This window comes from Malus domestica, chromosome 16 (assembly GCF_042453785.1).
Source record: "Malus domestica chromosome 16, GDT2T_hap1".
Taxonomy (NCBI): Eukaryota; Viridiplantae; Streptophyta; class Magnoliopsida; order Rosales; family Rosaceae; genus Malus; species Malus domestica.
In genome coordinates this window covers 40,581,655-40,598,556 of record NC_091676.1, presented here as the reverse complement: position 1 = coordinate 40,598,556, position 16,902 = coordinate 40,581,655, and the positions used below count along the sequence as shown (strand labels likewise).

General features: G+C 40.2%; 2 protein-coding genes and 1 long non-coding RNA gene across 4 annotated transcripts; 2 read left to right on the top strand and 1 right to left on the bottom strand.

The window, feature by feature from the left end:
• The first annotated feature begins 765 nt into the window (after positions 1-765).
• Positions 766-2,944, top strand: LOC114820178 (uncharacterized). The gene is made up of 4 exons (XR_003767578.2): positions 766-1,001; positions 1,137-1,257; positions 1,672-1,738; positions 2,536-2,944. It is a non-coding gene; the product is annotated as an uncharacterized lncRNA (long non-coding RNA).
• Positions 2,945-3,295: 351 nt separating this feature from the next.
• LOC139192871 (uncharacterized) lies at positions 3,296-8,926 on the top strand. 2 transcript variants are annotated; one of them, XR_011577378.1, is made up of 3 exons: positions 7,897-8,135; positions 8,271-8,391; positions 8,816-8,882. XR_011577378.1 is itself a non-coding variant. In XM_070815730.1 (2 exons), the coding sequence occupies exons 1-2, from the start codon at positions 3,305-3,307 to the stop codon at positions 8,884-8,886; spliced, it is 1,125 nt and encodes a 374-aa protein (XP_070671831.1). In that variant the 5' UTR covers positions 3,296-3,304; the 3' UTR covers positions 8,887-8,926. The 2 variants fall into 2 exon arrangements, 1 of the variants encoding a protein (XP_070671831.1); XM_070815730.1 differs by lacking the exons at positions 7,897-8,135; positions 8,271-8,391 and adding an exon at positions 3,296-4,358 and having other exon boundaries at positions 8,816-8,926.
• A 1,150-nt stretch (positions 8,927-10,076) lies between these two features.
• LOC139193167 (uncharacterized) lies at positions 10,077-10,541 on the bottom strand. Its single transcript, XM_070816150.1, has one exon. The coding sequence runs from the start codon at positions 10,539-10,541 to the stop codon at positions 10,077-10,079; it is 465 nt and encodes a 154-aa protein (XP_070672251.1).
• Positions 10,542-16,902: the final 6,361 nt, after the last annotated feature.

The window sequence follows — 16,902 nt, the reverse complement described above, 5'->3', positions numbered from 1 at the left end:
CATGAGATGTTGAATTTGGATTGTCTTGTTGTTAAACCATATGTTGTGACTCATTTTGAAACTTATTCCCTTTTGTTTCATCAACTTGTCCATATGCTTTGTTATTAGCATGTTCTCATAAAAGAGAATGATGGACAACTCCCAACATATAACCATTTTATGTTAGGTTGACGAAACCAACATTCAAAGACTATTCTTTAAATGTTACACAACATAGAATTTTAACGGTTGAAGAGCTTGAGTCCTTTTAACAATTAAAATTACAAACTCTTAATAATAGTCAAGTACTATTATTCTCTAGACAACTATAAACCAATCACATTCAAGTTTATATCCATTTTCACACCTCCCACTATTTCTCATGACTTTAATGAGAAATCATTTCATACATTCAAAATGTATAAAAGTGGATTATATTGGTAGAAGACATTGTGTAGTAGCTTTGAAACATTTCAAGCTTATTTGTTTCAATCTTCACTAAGTTTAATGTCTTGTTATTTAAGTGACTAAAGTCTTTAAACCTTTTATAGATTTAGACACTTCTTTCTTGGTTTAATTACTAACACATTTGACATTTTAAAACAATTTTAAGAATGCCCAATTAATTGTTCAAAACTACTAATTGAATCAAGAGTGATCTTGATCATTGTGTTTCAAGTGATAACCATATTGTCACAGCCCGTCCCGGAGGTACTTTTGACGGGAATGTGAAATGACAGAATTGCCCTTATTGGACATTAAGGTACGTAGGTACGTAACGTTATTTTGAAAATAGCATTGGTTGGATGGGATTTTATTGGAAATTGATTTGTGGTATGTTTGGTTAGGATGAAATGGAGGGTGTGGATTATTTTGGACCACACCTGATCTTCCTCTCTCCCTCTCCTCCCCCGTGCTTTCCCTGTCTCTGTCTCTCCCTCATGAACTCACACCCTCACACACCCATATCGTACGGACCACCACCAAAACCCTTCAAAACTTGACGGATCGGGGCAAATAAGGTATGTATCTTCATCGTTTTGACGTCCTGAGTTCATTGGTACTAGTTTTAGGAAGTGAAACCTTCGATTTCACGTAGATCCCGAACCTCCATTTTTGAGGTACTGTTCATGCGAACGTAAAATGTTGTGTTTCAGGAGATTTCAAGCTTGTGGTGAGCTTTAGGAGGTCCTAAGGAAGCTCGGGGACGTTCGTTGGAGAATTTTGGACGCCGGGATCGTAGGTTTCAAGTTTGGCCGAACCCTTGGTTTTTGCAAGGTGAGATTTCGTAGTTTTTAGGCCCTAAAACTAGTCCAACGTGATAGTACACTCTTAGGGCTTCAATTTGGTATAAAATACGAAGAAAATGGGTGAAAAACGAAGGAGAACAGTGAGTTTGAAAATCGGCCGGAGTTCGGCCGGAGTCCGGCCACCGGAGAACCAGTCCGGCGAGACCCTGCGAGGAAGATGACACGTGCGCTGCACGTGCTGCGCGTGGCCAGCGCGTGGACCCGTGCCACGTGTGGCGCGTGGGGCTTCCAAAAATTTTTCTAAAAATTTCCTGACGCTCGTGACGTCGAGTAGGTCGATGTGGTATATTCATATACCAAAATTGAGCATCGTATGAGAAGTTATTTCGAATTATTGGTGATATGCTTAAAATTAATGTTTTTATAGTTGTTTCGCATATAGGTGAGACGTATCCCGAGGACGACCGCATCCAGGGACGCCACGGGGGTTACGACCCGTCGACTTATCAGTGAGTGGGCAGTTTTGTTTTCGTATTACCTATATACTATTGTTTTTCCCAGAAAAATGCTTTTATGAGAAATTATGTTTTGAAAATGCCATGCATAGAATTATTTGGAAAATGTGAATTTCATACGAGTTATATGATTGATATATGATGCATACATGTTGCATGGTGCTGTGGAGGCACAGGTAAGTCAGGTGAGTTCATTTATTCATTGAATTGTTGTTGAGATGTTTTGAGCTCATAACCTGCACCCTAGGTGTTAGTGCTTATTTTATTCACCACACCGCACGCTCGCCTTGGATCCAAGTAGGTGGATGTCGTACAGACCATGTGAGGGTTCCGACATGCCAGTCGTACAGACCATGGGGTTCCGACTGGTGGGTGACCTTAGATATGCGCGCTGATGATATGATGAGAGAAGCACTAGAGCGTATTTTTACACCTTTCATCGTATAGACTACCTTACGTAGTTCCGAGTGATGTGCAGAGTAGGGCCGTATAGGTCACTGTGGTGACTCCGGCTTAGTGGGATTTGAGCTATTGAATTAATCGTATAGGACCAACTGCAGGGTCTCCGATTGATTCCTTATTTCACCTGATTTATATTTTGATTTATGGCATGGCATGTTTTCTTGAAAATGTTAAAGATTTGAGATTTAAATGTTGAGATTTTATATGGTTATATATTTCTGGGAAAGTATACAGGTTTTTACGGCGAGGGGATATAACTGTTTTAATGAAATGTTTTGCAAAACTAATTTGTTTTACTGACCCACTCATTTTGTTTTGCGCCCCTCCAGGTTCTAGTTTAGCGGTGGTTGGCTCACGAGGTCCTTTCCGGCTTTCTGACAGATTTGGGACATGTAGGACTCACCTGAGGGTGATGTATTCTTATTTTAGTCCTACTTGACTGCAGTTAACCTATGCTCTGAACTTATGTGTTTACTTGTAACTCGTCCGGTTATGTCCGTATGTGGTTATGTTGAGTTTGGTTTGAATTTCTGTTGATTTATGTTGTTGTTACGCTTCCGTGTCGTGCTTATGGTTACGTCACGCCCACGTGACGGCCAGCACACCTGGATCCTCCGGATCAGGGTGTGTCAGTTTGGTATCAGAGCTTAGGTTGCAGTCCTGTAAAATTGTTAATGTCTTAACGATCTTTTGATGTTTTCTGTCAGAATCATGCCGCCTCGTAGAGAGCGTAGGGAGTCCCGCCGTACTTCTGAACTTAATTTCCCGGATATTACTCAGTTAGGGGAAGCGATGGCCCAGGCTTTACAGAATGTGATTCGTCCTCCCCCTCATCCGAGGACACCTCTGGAGACCATGTACAACTTGAAGTTAGATCGGTTTATGGGTAATGAAAGTCATGAGGGGGCAGAGAAATGGCTAGATCATATTGAGAAAACCTTCCAGGTGATGCAGAGTCAGGGGAATCTCCCTGCTAATAGGTGGGTGGAGACCACCACTTGGTTTCTGGGTCGTGAACCAGCAGCATGGTGGATAAATCAGACTAGGTATATGTCACCTGAGACGGCAGCCGACTGGAAAGTATTCAAAGAGCATTTTATGAAGAGATTCGTTCCTCCTGAGTATATTGACCGTAAGAAGCAGGAATTCACCAGGTTGAAACAGAGAAATATGTCGGCACATGAATATTATAGAAAGTTTACTGATTTGTCTCGTTATGACACTGATACAGCTGGTAATCAGGGAGAGATGCTTCGACGTTTCAAGTTGGGATCTAAGAAGAAGTGGCGTACCTTTGCCAATGCACTTCCCTGCGCTGATTATCATGAGTATTTCGAGATTTTGGTTAGGATGGAGGACTCTGATAATCTTCCTGACAGTGAGGATGACGAGGACAAGAATGAGGGTCAGAAGAGGAATGATAAGGGTAAGGGTATTTCTATTCCTGGACCTCGACAGACACAGAGTTTTAAGAAGAGTGGAGCGAGTTCGAGTTCTTCTAGTGGGGGATATAGTTTTACTGGCCCGAGGAGAGGTGGTGGAAGATTTTCTGGTGGGCCCAGATTTCAGGGTCAGAGGGATGCTGGTGGATCTGGCGCTCCATGGTGCCGCCGTTGTAACTCCCGTCACCATGGTGAGTGTAGGAGAGGTTCTGGTGCTTGTTTTACGTGTGGGCAGATGGGACATCGGGCTTCTCAGTGCCCCCAGGGTCAGCAGAGACCGCAGCAGACTAATATGCCACCTCCAGCACCAGTTCAGCAGAGTTTTGGACCGGGTGGTTATGGCCAGTCGAGTCGTGGTGGTGCCTACCACTATCAGGGGGATGCTGCTCCGTATGCTTCCGGACCTTATCAGTATTCTCAGGAGCCATATCCTCAGGCAGGGTATTCTCAGGATTTTGGAGGTTATTCTTCTTATTCCTCTATGCCAACTGGTGGATCGCAGTGGCATCAGGGAGGTCAGCCCCGTCAGGGGGAAATTGCTACTGGTGGTGCAGGATCATCCAGGCAGCCTAGTCAGCCAGGCCAGGGACGTAATCCTCAGGGACGAGGTAATCAGGGCAATAGAGGCCGAGGTGGACGTCAGCAAGCTCAGGGGCGAGTTAATCATATGTCCCTGCAGGAGGCTCAGAACCATCCAGACTTGATAATGGGTACGTTAAATGTTCTTGGTCATTTTGCTAAGGTTTTGATTGATTGTGGTGCTACGCACTCTGTGATTTCTCATACGTTTGCTCAAATAACCCAACCTCACCTTTCACCTCTAGGATTTGATTTAGAGTTTGCCATGCCTAGAGGAGATAAATGTTATGTGGATAGTGTGTATCTGGGGTGTCCAGTGATGGTTGAGGGCGTGATTATGTCCGCTGATCTTATTCCGTTAGATATTGTGGATTTTGATGTAATTTTAGGGGCCGATTGGTTACACCATAATCGTGCCCATATTGATTGTTATGGTAAATCAGTTACTTTTTATCGTCCTGGATTACCCGAGGTTACTTTTGTGGGCGAGAGAAGTGGGGTGAGACATGGAGTTATTTCTGCCATGAGGGCGAGGAAATTATTATCGAAGGGTTGTCAGGGATATTTGGCACATGTGGTATTAAATGATGTTGCTCCTACTAGTATAGAAGAAGTTGGTGTGGTCAGACATTATCCGGATGTTTTCCCTGATGATTTGCCGGGATTGCCGCCAAACAGAGAGGTGGAATTCTCTATTGATTTGCTTCCAGGTACGGACCCTATATCTCTGACTCCTTATAGAATGGCTCCTGCTGAGTTGAGGGAATTGAAAATCCAGTTGCAAGAATTACTTGATAAAGGTTTTATTCAGCCTAGTTCTTCACCTTGGGGTGCTCCAGTATTATTTGTGAAGAAGAAGGATGGAACTCTTCGATTGTGTATTGATTATAGACAATTGAACCGGGTAACGATTAAAAACCGTTATCCATTGCCTCGCATTGATGATTTGTTTGATCAGCTGAAAGGTGCGTGTGTATTTTCTAAGATTGATTTGAGATCTGGGTATTATCAATTGAAGATTAAGGAAGATGATGTACCTAAGACGGCTTTCCGGACTCGGTACGGGCATTATGAATTTTTGGTTATGCCATTTGGGTTGACTAATGCACCTGCAGCTTTTATGAGATTAATGAATGAGGTATTCCAGAAATACCTTGATAAATTCGTTATTGTTTTTATTGACGATATTCTGGTATACTCTAAGTCCCAAGCTGATCATATCCGACACCTTAATTTGGTGTTAAGGAAATTAAGGGAGCATCAGTTGTATGCCAAGTTCAGTAAATGTCAGTTTTGGTTGACTGAAGTGGCATTTTTGGGGCATGTTGTATCAGCTCAAGGTATTCAAGTTGATCCTCAAAAGATTGCAGCAGTGGAGAATTGGGAGCAACCTCGAACCGTCACGGAGGTACGAAGTTTTCTTGGCTTAGCAGGTTATTATCGACGGTTCGTTCAGGATTTCTCTATGATTGCTTTACCGTTGACAAAGTTGACCAGGAAGGATGTTAAATTTGAGTGGGATGAGAATTGTGAGCGGAGTTTTCAGCAATTAAAGTATTGCCTCACTCATGCACCGGTGTTGGTACTTCCTGATGATAGCGGTAATTTCGAGATCTATAGTGATGCTTCACTAAATGGTTTGGGATGTGTTTTGATGCAGCATAATAAGGTGATTGCCTATGCTTCTAGGCAGTTGAAAAATCATGAAAGGAATTATCCTACTCACGACCTTGAATTGGCAGCAATTGTTTTTGCTTTGAAAATTTGGAGACATTATTTGTATGGTGAGAAGTGTAAGATCTTCACTGATCATAAGAGTCTTCAGTACTTATTCACCCAGCATGATCTTAATCTTCGTCAGCGAAGGTGGATGGAATTGCTAAGTGATTATGATTGTTCTATTGAATACCATCCAGGTCGTGCTAATGTAGTAGCGGATGCACTGAGTAGGAAACCACAAGGTAGACTTAATGCCCTATATGCTAGTCGTGTTCCTCTTCTTGCTGAACTGAGGGCAACTGGAGTAAGATTGGAGTGGGAGAATCTAGGTGGAGCATTTCTTGCTAGTTTTCAAGTCAGGCCAATTTTGGTGGAGCGTATACTTGCATCTCAAATGGTGGATGAAGAAATTCAGGAGTTGGTTCAGTTAAGAAGTGAAGGGAAAAAGAAAGACCTCAGAATTCGGGAATCAGATGGTATGCTCATGCAAGAAGACAGAATGTATGTTCCGAATAATGAGGAATTGAAGAAGGAAATTCTGGACGAAGCACATTGTTCAGCTTATGCGATGCATCCGGGAGGAACAAAAATGTACCATACCATTCGACCATTTTATTATTGGCCGGGTATGAAAAGAGAAATTGCAGAATATGTGAGTAGGTGTATTATTTACCAACAAGTGAAAGCAGAAAGGAAGAAGCCCTTTGGGCGAATGCAACCACTTCCCGTTCCCCAGTGGAAATGGGAAAATATAACAATGGATTTCGTGTATAAACTTCCTCGTACGCGAAATGGATTTGATGGTATTTGGGTGATTGTGGATCGACTCACCAAGTCGGCGCATTTTATTCCGGTGAGGGAGAAATACCCTCTAAATAAATTGGCTAAGTTGTTTATCTCGAAGATTGTAAAGTATCATGGAGTCCCAGTAAATATTATCTCCGATCGAGACCCGAGGTTTACTTCTAAATTTTGGGTGGCTTTTCAGGAAGCTCTGGGTACTCAATTATTGTATAGCACAGCTTATCATCCTCAAACTGATGGGCAATCAGAGAGGACCATTCAGACGTTGGAGGATATGTTGAGATCTTCAGTACTGCAATTTGGTGATTCTTGGCATGATCGTCTGGACTTAATGGAGTTTGCTTATAATAATAGTTTTCACTCGAGCATTGGTATGTCCCCATTCGAGGCACTTTATGGTAGGGCGTGTCGAACGCCATTATGTTGGTCTGAGGTTGGCGAACGGATATTAGAAGGCCCTGAGATCGTAGATGAGACGACTCAAAATGTTCAGGTAATTAAGTCAAACCTGAAAGCAGCCCAGGATCGACAGAAGAGTTTAGCGGATCGGCATACTACTGATCGAGTGTATGATGTGGGTGATTGGGTATTCTTGAAATTGTCGCCTTGGAGAGGTGTGGTACGATTTGGGAAAAGAGGAAAGCTAAGTCCGAGATATATTGGACCTTATGTGATCATTGAAAGAGTTGGTGAAGTTGCCTACCGGTTGGAACTGCCTCCGGAGTTATCTAAGGTCCATAATGTGTTCCATGTCTCTATGCTTCGGCATTATGTTTCTGATCCTTCTCATGTGATTCCTCCTCAACCGTTAGAGATTAATCCGGATTTGACTTATGATGAGGAACCGGTCACTATATTGGATTGGAAGGATAAAGTTCTAAGGAACAAGACGGTGAGTTTAGTCAAGGTGTTGTGGAGGAACCATTCTGCAGAGGAAGCTACTTGGGAGACGGAAGACCGGATGAGAGAGATGTACCCAAGATTATTCTACGAGTATTGAATTATGATTTGGTTATGGGAATTTCGGGGACGAAATTCTATAAGGAGGGGAGATTGTCACAGCCCGTCCCGGAGGTACTTTTGACGGGAATGTGAAATGACAGAATTGCCCTTATTGGACATTAAGGTACGTAGGTACGTAACGTTATTTTGAAAATAGCATTGGTTGGATGGGATTTTATTGGAAATTGATTTGTGGTATGTTTGGTTAGGATGAAATGGAGGGTGTGGATTATTTTGGACCACACCTGATCTTCCTCTCTCCCTCTCCTCCCCCGTGCTTTCCCTGTCTCTGTCTCTCCCTCACGAACTCACACCCTCACACACCCATATCGTACGGACCACCACCAAAACCCTTCAAAACTTGACGGATCGGGGCAAATAAGGTATGTATCTTCATCGTTTTGACGTCCTGAGTTCATTGGTACTAGTTTTAGGAAGTGAAACCTTCGATTTCACGTAGATCCCGAACCTCCATTTTTGAGGTACTGTTCATGCGAACGTAAAATGTTGTGTTTCAGGAGATTTCAAGCTTGTGGTGAGCTTTAGGAGGTCCTAAGGAAGCTCGGGGACGTTCGTTGGAGAATTTTGGACGCCGGGATCGTAGGTTTCAAGTTTGGCCGAACCCTTGGTTTTTGCAAGGTGAGATTTCGTAGTTTTTAGGCCCTAAAACTAGTCCAATGTGATAGTACACTCTTAGGGCTTCAATTTGGTATAAAATACGAAGAAAATGGGTGAAAAACGAAGGAGAACAGTGAGTTTGAAAATCGGCCGGAGTTCGGCCGGAGTCCGGCCACCGGAGAACCAGTCCGGCGAGACCCTGCGAGGAAGATGACACGTGCGCTGCACGTGCTGCGCGTGGCCAGCGCGTGGACCCGTGCCACGTGTGGCGCGTGGGGGCGCGTGGGGCTTCCAAAAATTTTTCTAAAAATTTCCCGACGCTCGTGACGTCGAGTAGGTCGATGTGGTATATTCATATACCAAAATTGAGCATCGTATGAGAAGTTATTTCGAATTATTGGTGATATGCTTAAAATTAATGTTTTTATAGTTGTTTCGCATATAGGTGAGACGTATCCCGAGGACGACCGCATCCAGGGACGCCACGGGGGTTACGACCCGTCGACTTATCAGTGAGTGGGCAGTTTTGTTTTCGTATTACCTATATACTATTGTTTTTCCCAGAAAAATGCTTTTATGAGAAATTATGTTTTGAAAATGCCATGCATAGAATTATTTGGAAAATGTGAATTTCATACGAGTTATATGATTGATATATGATGCATACATGTTGCATGGTGCTGTGGAGGCACAGGTAAGTCAGGTGAGTTCATTTATTCATTGAATTGTTGTTGAGATGTTTTGAGCTCATAACCTGCACCCTAGGTGTTAGTGCTTATTTTATTCACCACACCGCATGCTCGCCTTGGATCCAAGTAGGTGGATGTCGTACAGACCATGTGAGGGTTCCGACATGCCAGTCGTACAGACCATTAGAGGGGTTCCGACTGGTGGGTGACCTTAGATATGCGCGCTGATGATATGATGAGAGAAGCACTAGAGTTTGGTTTGAATTTCTGTTGATTTATGTTGTTGTTACGCTTCCGTGTCGTGCTTATGGTTACGTCACGCCCACGTGACGGCCAGCACACCTGGATCCTCCGGATCAGGGTGTGTCACATATAAGAAACGTTTTTCTTATTACTTATATCATTATAATGTGATCTTCCTTTTCTTCAAGAAAGGATTCTCTAGACTTTTGTCAATTCATATAGAACTCATAAGTAGACAAATGGAACCAAATCTAAAGATTCATTGTATCCTTTTATGTCCTACATGTGAGATCTATCCATAATTGATAAATCTAAAGTTTGGTTTATCACATTACAATTAAGTGATATAACTCTTGTATCTCATCTAGGATACAACAAGACAATTTTCAATTCATAACACTACTTTAAGGAAATAGTATATTAAAAAGGCATACTTCACATTACATTAATATGATAGTTCAAACATTCATAATGTTTAATACAAAAAGTATTAGCTCTATACATTTAGAGACTAATATAAATACCTTTATACATTTAGGCACTATATAGTGGTCTTCCATCACATGAAGCCACATAATAAGTTCTTATCAAAATAAGAAAGTTTAAAGACAATCTTTAATGCCTAACAAACTTCCTAAGTAGTGAGCAAAAAACATAGTGGCCGAACCCTTCACCACATTTTCTTTGCTTGTTCTTCTTCTACTTGGCTTCTCCACCTATATACAATTATACAAGTGATTAGCTCTTTATATCAAATATAAATATTTAGAAGATCTAACATTTAGAATTGAAGATAAGGACATAAACCATACCTTGTGGCTTGTCCTTAAGACTTGCAAGGTATAACTTGCAATTCCTTCTCCAATGCCCCTCCTTTCCACAGTGGTGGCAAGTCCCTTTGGGCTCCTTTGCCTTCTTTTTCCTCACTCCTCCTTTCGGCTTAGGAGTGGGTGACTTCTTCTCCTTCCCTTTGCCTTTGCCTTGCGGCATGGCCTTGGAAGATGATGGCTTGTTGTAGGCTACTGCAGCAATCCCTACACCGCTCTCTTTCTTCATAGTCTTCTCAGCAGTTACTAACATGTTTAGTAACTCAGAAAGAGTACTATCCATCTTATTCATATTGTAGTTCATTACAAACTGAGCAAATGAATCAGAAAGAGAAGCCAATACGAAGTCTTGGGCAAATTCCCCGTCAAGTGGAGTTCCAAGGTTCTCCAATTGTTCAATGAATCCTATCATCCTCAGTACATGTTGGTGTACTGGAGCCCCCTTGACCATCTTGGTCTTTACAAGTTCACAAACAGTGCTAAAGCGACGGTTGCGCGTCCCTTCGCCATATAACTCCGTAAGATGGAGTATTATGGAAAATGCACTATCCATGCCCTCGTGCTGTCTCTGTAGCTCCTCATTCATGGAAGCCAACAGATAGCACTTGGCTTGTATATCATCCTCAACGTGCTTGTCATACTTAGCACGTTCATCCTCAGTAGCCTCAGGGCTGAGAGGTATGTGAGGTGGAGGCTTATCTAGTATGTAAACAATCTTCTCCAATGTTAGGAGAATCTTGACATTACGATACCATGATGGGAAATTGTGCCCCTCTAGGCAATGTTTGTCGAGTATTTTCGCGAGTGTGCTTCCAACCATATCTATATACATAAACAAATACAATAATTAGATTGATTGTTGTTTAAGTCAAACGATTCGGGTCTTTAAACCGAATGACACCACCCACCATTTTTGGCAAATTCCATGTCCCCCATAATGGAATCCGGGAGATTTCAAAGAAAGCTCCTAGCGGGTTATGGGAGGCTCACTATTACCAAGCCCACCTCACGATGATACGATGTTTGGCTAGCAACAATAATAATGAGAGGGTACAATTACCCATTCACAACAACCTCTTGTGATTACCCATCTTTTTGGCCTCTAGAAAATAATACCTCACGATGATACGATGTTGGCATTATGTTTCTTAGTTAAGTTCTTTCCCACCATGCCGGTTTAGCTAGGGGTTCAAGCATGACCTCACGATGATATGATGTTGGCCATACTCGTTGCCTACCTTAACCTCATCAAATGTTTTAAATAAACTCCTCCTGAATATAAGCATGCACTTTGTCACTTCCCCATGATAGGGTGAAGGCGGTGTACAAGTCATAAATGCTTGGAGCCTACCACGGTGGAAGGCCACGAAAAAGTGTTCTAAGCACTCTTACGCTTTCAACTTAATATTTGTTTGGTTGAGGGATTTTAAGGTCTCATCAATTTTATTTATTTAATCACAATCAAATAAATAATGTCCTATTACAACTACTAGTCCAAAGTTAATGAAATTAGTAGCATATAATATCCCCACTATTCGTTTTCATAAAACAAATCAATATCAAAACATTTTTCAAAATATTGGAGATATATATAACTACTAATTGTATTCATTATAATTTAGTAGCGTATGATACTCCCACTATTTGTTTTGAGAAAAACAAATCAATATCAAAAACGAATTTTTCAAATATTGGAAGTAACTACTACTACTAAGGTTTTTGCATTCCTTTGAAATTGGACTTTATAGTTATCTTAGGCTCTTGGATGACCATGGACTTATTAGATTATTGCAACAACGAGCCATCATTGTTGAATATAAACTCGGGGAGGTTGTGTCAATTTAATTACGTGCTTATCAATCCAATTAAAACCATTTTCATTGAGCCATTAGAAATGAAAGACAATCATTCATTGCTAATTTGGGCATTGGACCCTTTTAATCTTTAATCTCATGTCAAAACCCTCTTTTAGTTATGTCTCCTTTACCAATAGTTAAAGAAACTCTAGTCTAGCACTAGAGGGAATCCATTAACGAATAGAGATTAAGAAGTAATAAGAATTACAAACCGATTTGTACAAATTCCTATAATTACATATACTAAAAGGGGAGAGAAAGATTAACGTCAAACGTGACAAGGTCCAATTAAACAGTAATTAAAACACATTCCCAAGGTTCAAACAATTTGATTTTAGCGCCTTATCATATAGCTCAATTATCGTTTAAGGCATAAGTCCAAAGTCATCAATTTCATAACTACTTAAACATATTTAAATAATCATAAAGGAATGCAACATAAACATTTAGATTTAGTGCATATGGGCATAATAGTATTATGAGTTTAAACAACTAACAAAATTAAAATCAAATATTTTAACTTTCTAGTTAGTAGGGGCCTAAATGTAAATATGAAAAGTTAGGGGTAAAATCGTAAATATTTCAAAGTAAATATCAACTTTTCAAAGATTACAAAATAGCCCCACAAGTGGATAAATCCACTAGGGAGGCCGGCCACTTAATGGGGGAATGGGAAGTCTCACCCACATGCTTTAATTCAATGCAAAGTAGAAAAATCAAAATTTTGCTTGTCACTTGGTTTTGGCATTTAAAACTTAGGTGAAAAGGTTTGATGGAAATCTCCTAGTCAAGTCTAGGGTTTTATAAGTATATGATATGGTTATGGATGGTATGAACATCACCCAAAACCACAAAACAATGCATTAAAACCATTTTCATCAAAAACCAAACTATGAACACCAAGAACAAAACCATGAACACTTTTTCAAGATTTGTGTATTCTTGGTGATTTTTCAAACCCAAAAACAAAAGTGACAAGGTTTCTTCTTTCTAGCTTTAAAAGGATGTGAGAGTGGTTTACAATAAAACACAAACACAACCCAAAACCACCCCCAAAACCGTGCCATCCCTTTGGTTCAAAACCCCAAATTTTGTTCATGACTTATTCTTCATTCATGCATCTAAAACACCCTTTTACATGCATATCTTTTTCAACTCTTGATTTATATTTTTCAACCATTGAAAAACAAAAGATAAACATACTTTAAATGAAGAAATTATATGTCAAACTAGTTCTAAACTCATTTTTCATTCATGCATACAAAACATCTTTTGCATCCATACCTTTCTCAACTATTGACTAACATTTTTCAACTATTGAAAAACAAAAGATAAACATACTTTGAATGAAACAACAATATGTCATACATAACATTAATACCCATATGCATAAAATCCAAAAGGACACATTATACATAAACCTTTGGCTCTGATACCACTTGAAGGGAAAACTATGAGATTCATGTATGGGATTTCTAAATGACTATCATGCATATCCAAAACAATTATGATATACGAAAGCAGCGGAAGCATTTATAACAGATTATCAAAGCTATAGTCATGCAAATCCCCTTCAAGGTTCATAGGTTTATATATAATGCATCAAAACAAATTATAGAATCAAGAACAAAGTGAAGGTTAGTCTTATACCTCTTGATCTAGACTTGAGACCAAGGATGGACCACCTCCAAGCCCTTTGCTCCTTGAAATCCTTGAGCCTAGCTTCCCTCCTTGCCTCCTCCACTTTGAAAGAATGAGTGCTCCTAGGTTCTCTTCAAGTTTCCAAAGTAGGAAATCTCTAAAGATCCTCACCCACTAGTGTAGTGAGAAGGATGAAGGAATAACCAAAAGGGTGAAAGATTGTTAGCTAAAACACCCCAATGGTGGCCGGCCCTTTGATGTGTTAGAGAGCTTTTTCTTTTGCCTCTTTGTTGTTTAAACACTTCAAAAAACCCTCATGAACAATATCTTATAAAGTTCCTTATATAGACAAAAGAAACCTAGTCAACACTTGACTAAATATCTCACCCTTTCCACCTTAAAATGGCCGGCCTCTTTGTTGTTTGTTTGGGCTTTGGGCTTTTATTATTTCAAGTCATCCAATGCTTGAATAAAAGCCCAATGGGTTTAGGCCCAATGGGCCCAATTAAACCCGAACGTTTCTTTAAGCCCAAAACGATCTTTATCGCTTTTATGATTTCTTTAGACTTTTCTAAATTAATCACAACACATAATTAATCCAATTAATTGTTTCCATCATCCATTAGTTACTCACCACAATAGTGTTATGGTGAACAATCTTTTAGGTTCTGATTAGCAAGGCAGTGAGGTGATTGGCATCAATCCAATTGCTTATATTTAATTCAATCACTTAGTGAATTAAAACTTCATTTTAATTCACCTTTCTTCTTTGACGACTACATTTAATCATCTAGAAGAACTCACAAGCTATGAGTGACATCTAACCATATGTCATAGCTACCCAAGCTAATGTAGAAGTTTATTCGAAGAACCTAGTCAGTTGGAATTACAATGTAATTCAATCCTTCTCTAATACAATACTCTCAATCACATCATTAGGGTATGGATATATCATGTCAAACCCCTAATGTGATTATTCCTTCATATATGATTCATTTGAGTCGTATAGGAACGCTTTCCATTCAATACGCTCGATACTTCGGCCGAAGATTCCCGAATCATATCTTAGAGTATTCTTCCTCTCTTATCGAGGATTAGAGATTCCTTGTTGCGCATACACTTGCCTTCATGACTAAGTGGCTTAACCCCAATTATGCCGTGGACACCCTCGAATGGGGAGACTTTGACATAATCAAAGATTAAGTACTTAACCACAAGACAACGACGATGCCTCAGGTCTAAGGATTACTTACATCTTTCCAACCATTAGAGTTACTTGCTTGACATGTGAGTAGACCTCCATGCAAGTACCCTCGTTCGATTGTGTTCAGTGAACTCATTCCCCTAATGAGCACCTACATACTTGTCTTAGTGTCACAACACGAATGGGATGAGACTTTCCATCCTTCCAATTGAAGCAGACACAGTGTGTACCGGTCTACGCATTGTCAGTATCCCTCCGACAAACCAACGACCAGGAACCTTTTTGGACATTTGGTTATTTGAAGAAGGTCTCTGTAGTCTAACATCATTAGATTACTTCTTCAATCGATCCACTGTCCATGGATACACTATTTAGGACATATATCGTTTATTGAGATAGTCCTAATTCGTGTCTTTGCCATTTGATGTATAAGAATCATCCATACATCGATTCATTTGTCCTGAAAGGTTTCTTCCAAAGATTGACTTTCAGGGCATATTTCCAACAAAGCTTTTGTGTTGAAGCTTTTGTAGGTGAAGCTTTGGAGTTGAAGCTTTGTAAGTGAAGCTTTGGAGTCGAAGCTTTTGTTGGGTACCATGAATTGATTTTGCTTCACACTATCTTGATCAAGATAGTGTGAAGCTTTTGAGAATTTGTAGTTGTCCTCCATTGATGAAGCTTTTGTTGGTGAAGCTTTTATGGGTGAAGCTTTTGTTGGTGAAGCTTTTATGGGTGAAGCTTTTGTGTTGAAGCTTTTGTTGGGTACCATGAATTGATTTTGCTTCATATTATCTTGATCAAGATAGTGTGAAGCTTTTGAGATTTTGTAGTTGTCCTCCATTGATGAAGCTTTGTTGAATTTCCCAATTCTTTTTTTTTTTGGAAACTAGAAATTTGAAAATGTGGGAGAGACAACATATACAAATTTTGCTTCCACACTGTTGCGCAAGAGATTGTGATGCAAGCCACACCTTGTAGTAGTCGAAGGTTTGGATGAACCATATAAATTGAATTTGCTTCGAATGTCTAAGAATTGTACTTGCCCTCCATTGATGAAGCTTTTGTTGGCACCATAAATTGGTTTTGCTTCACACTACCTTGATCAAGAGTATGTGAAGCTTTTGAGAATTGTGGTTGAACTCCTTTGATGAAGCTTTTGCTAGCACCATAAATTAGTTTTGCTTCACACTATCTTGATCAAGAGTGTGTGAAACTTTTGAGAATTGTGGTTGCCCTCCATTGATAAAGCTCTTGTTGGCACCATAAATTGGTTTTGCTTCACATTGTCTTGATCAAGAGTGTGTGAAGCTTTTGAGAATTGTGGTTGAACTCTTTTGATGAAGCTCTTGTTGGCACCATAAATTGGTTTTGCTTCACACTGTCTTGATCAAGAGTGTGTGAAGCTTTTGAGAATTGTGGTTGCCCTCCATTGATGAAGCTCTTGTTGTTGGCACCATAAATTGGTTTTGCTTCACACTGTCTTGATCAAGAGTGTGTGAAGCTTTTGAAAATTGTGGTTGCCTTCTATTGATGAAGCTCTTGTTGACACCATAAATTGGTTTTTCTTCACATTGTCTTGATCAAGAGTGTGTGAAGCTTTTGAGAATTATGGTTGAACTCCTTTGATGAAGCTCTTGTTGGCACCATAAATTGGTTTTGCTTCACACTATCTTGATCAAGAGTGTGTGAATCTTTTGATAATTGTAGTGTTTTCATTGTTACAGATGGGAAATGTTTGAAGTAGATGCAAGAGGGCTGAATAGCTTGATCTTCGTATGCCATGCACTGAAGTTGTTGTTGGCTTGCAATTAGACTTTGTTGAGTTGTCTAGCTTGAGGGTTTTTGATTATTTTTGAATGCTAGGAGTTCACATGTACAAGTTGTACCACTCGTCTTCTGGTAGGTGGAATGAATGGTGAGTTTCTTTCATCACTTGGTTGGTGGTACGAAGGTGAGTTCCTTCATCACCTTTCATCACATTTCATCACCTAGTTAGTGGCACGAAGATGAGTTCCTTCTTCCCCTGGTTGGTGGCATGAATGGCAAGTTGTCAAATGATATTAGAGTACGAG

Excerpts from the sequence above, each read along its gene's own strand:
- LOC139193167 (XM_070816150.1), bottom strand. The coding sequence starts at position 10,541 with ATGATAGGATTCATTGAACAATTGGAGAACCTTGGAACTCCACTTGAC.
- LOC139192871 (XM_070815730.1), top strand. The coding sequence starts at position 3,305 with ATGAAGAGATTCGTTCCTCCTGAGTATATTGACCGTAAGAAGCAGGAA. Across the intron at positions 4,359-8,815 it reads CCATCCAGACTTGATAATGG|GTGAGACGTATCCCGAGGAC; the intron begins GTACGTTAAATG and ends TTTCGCATATAG.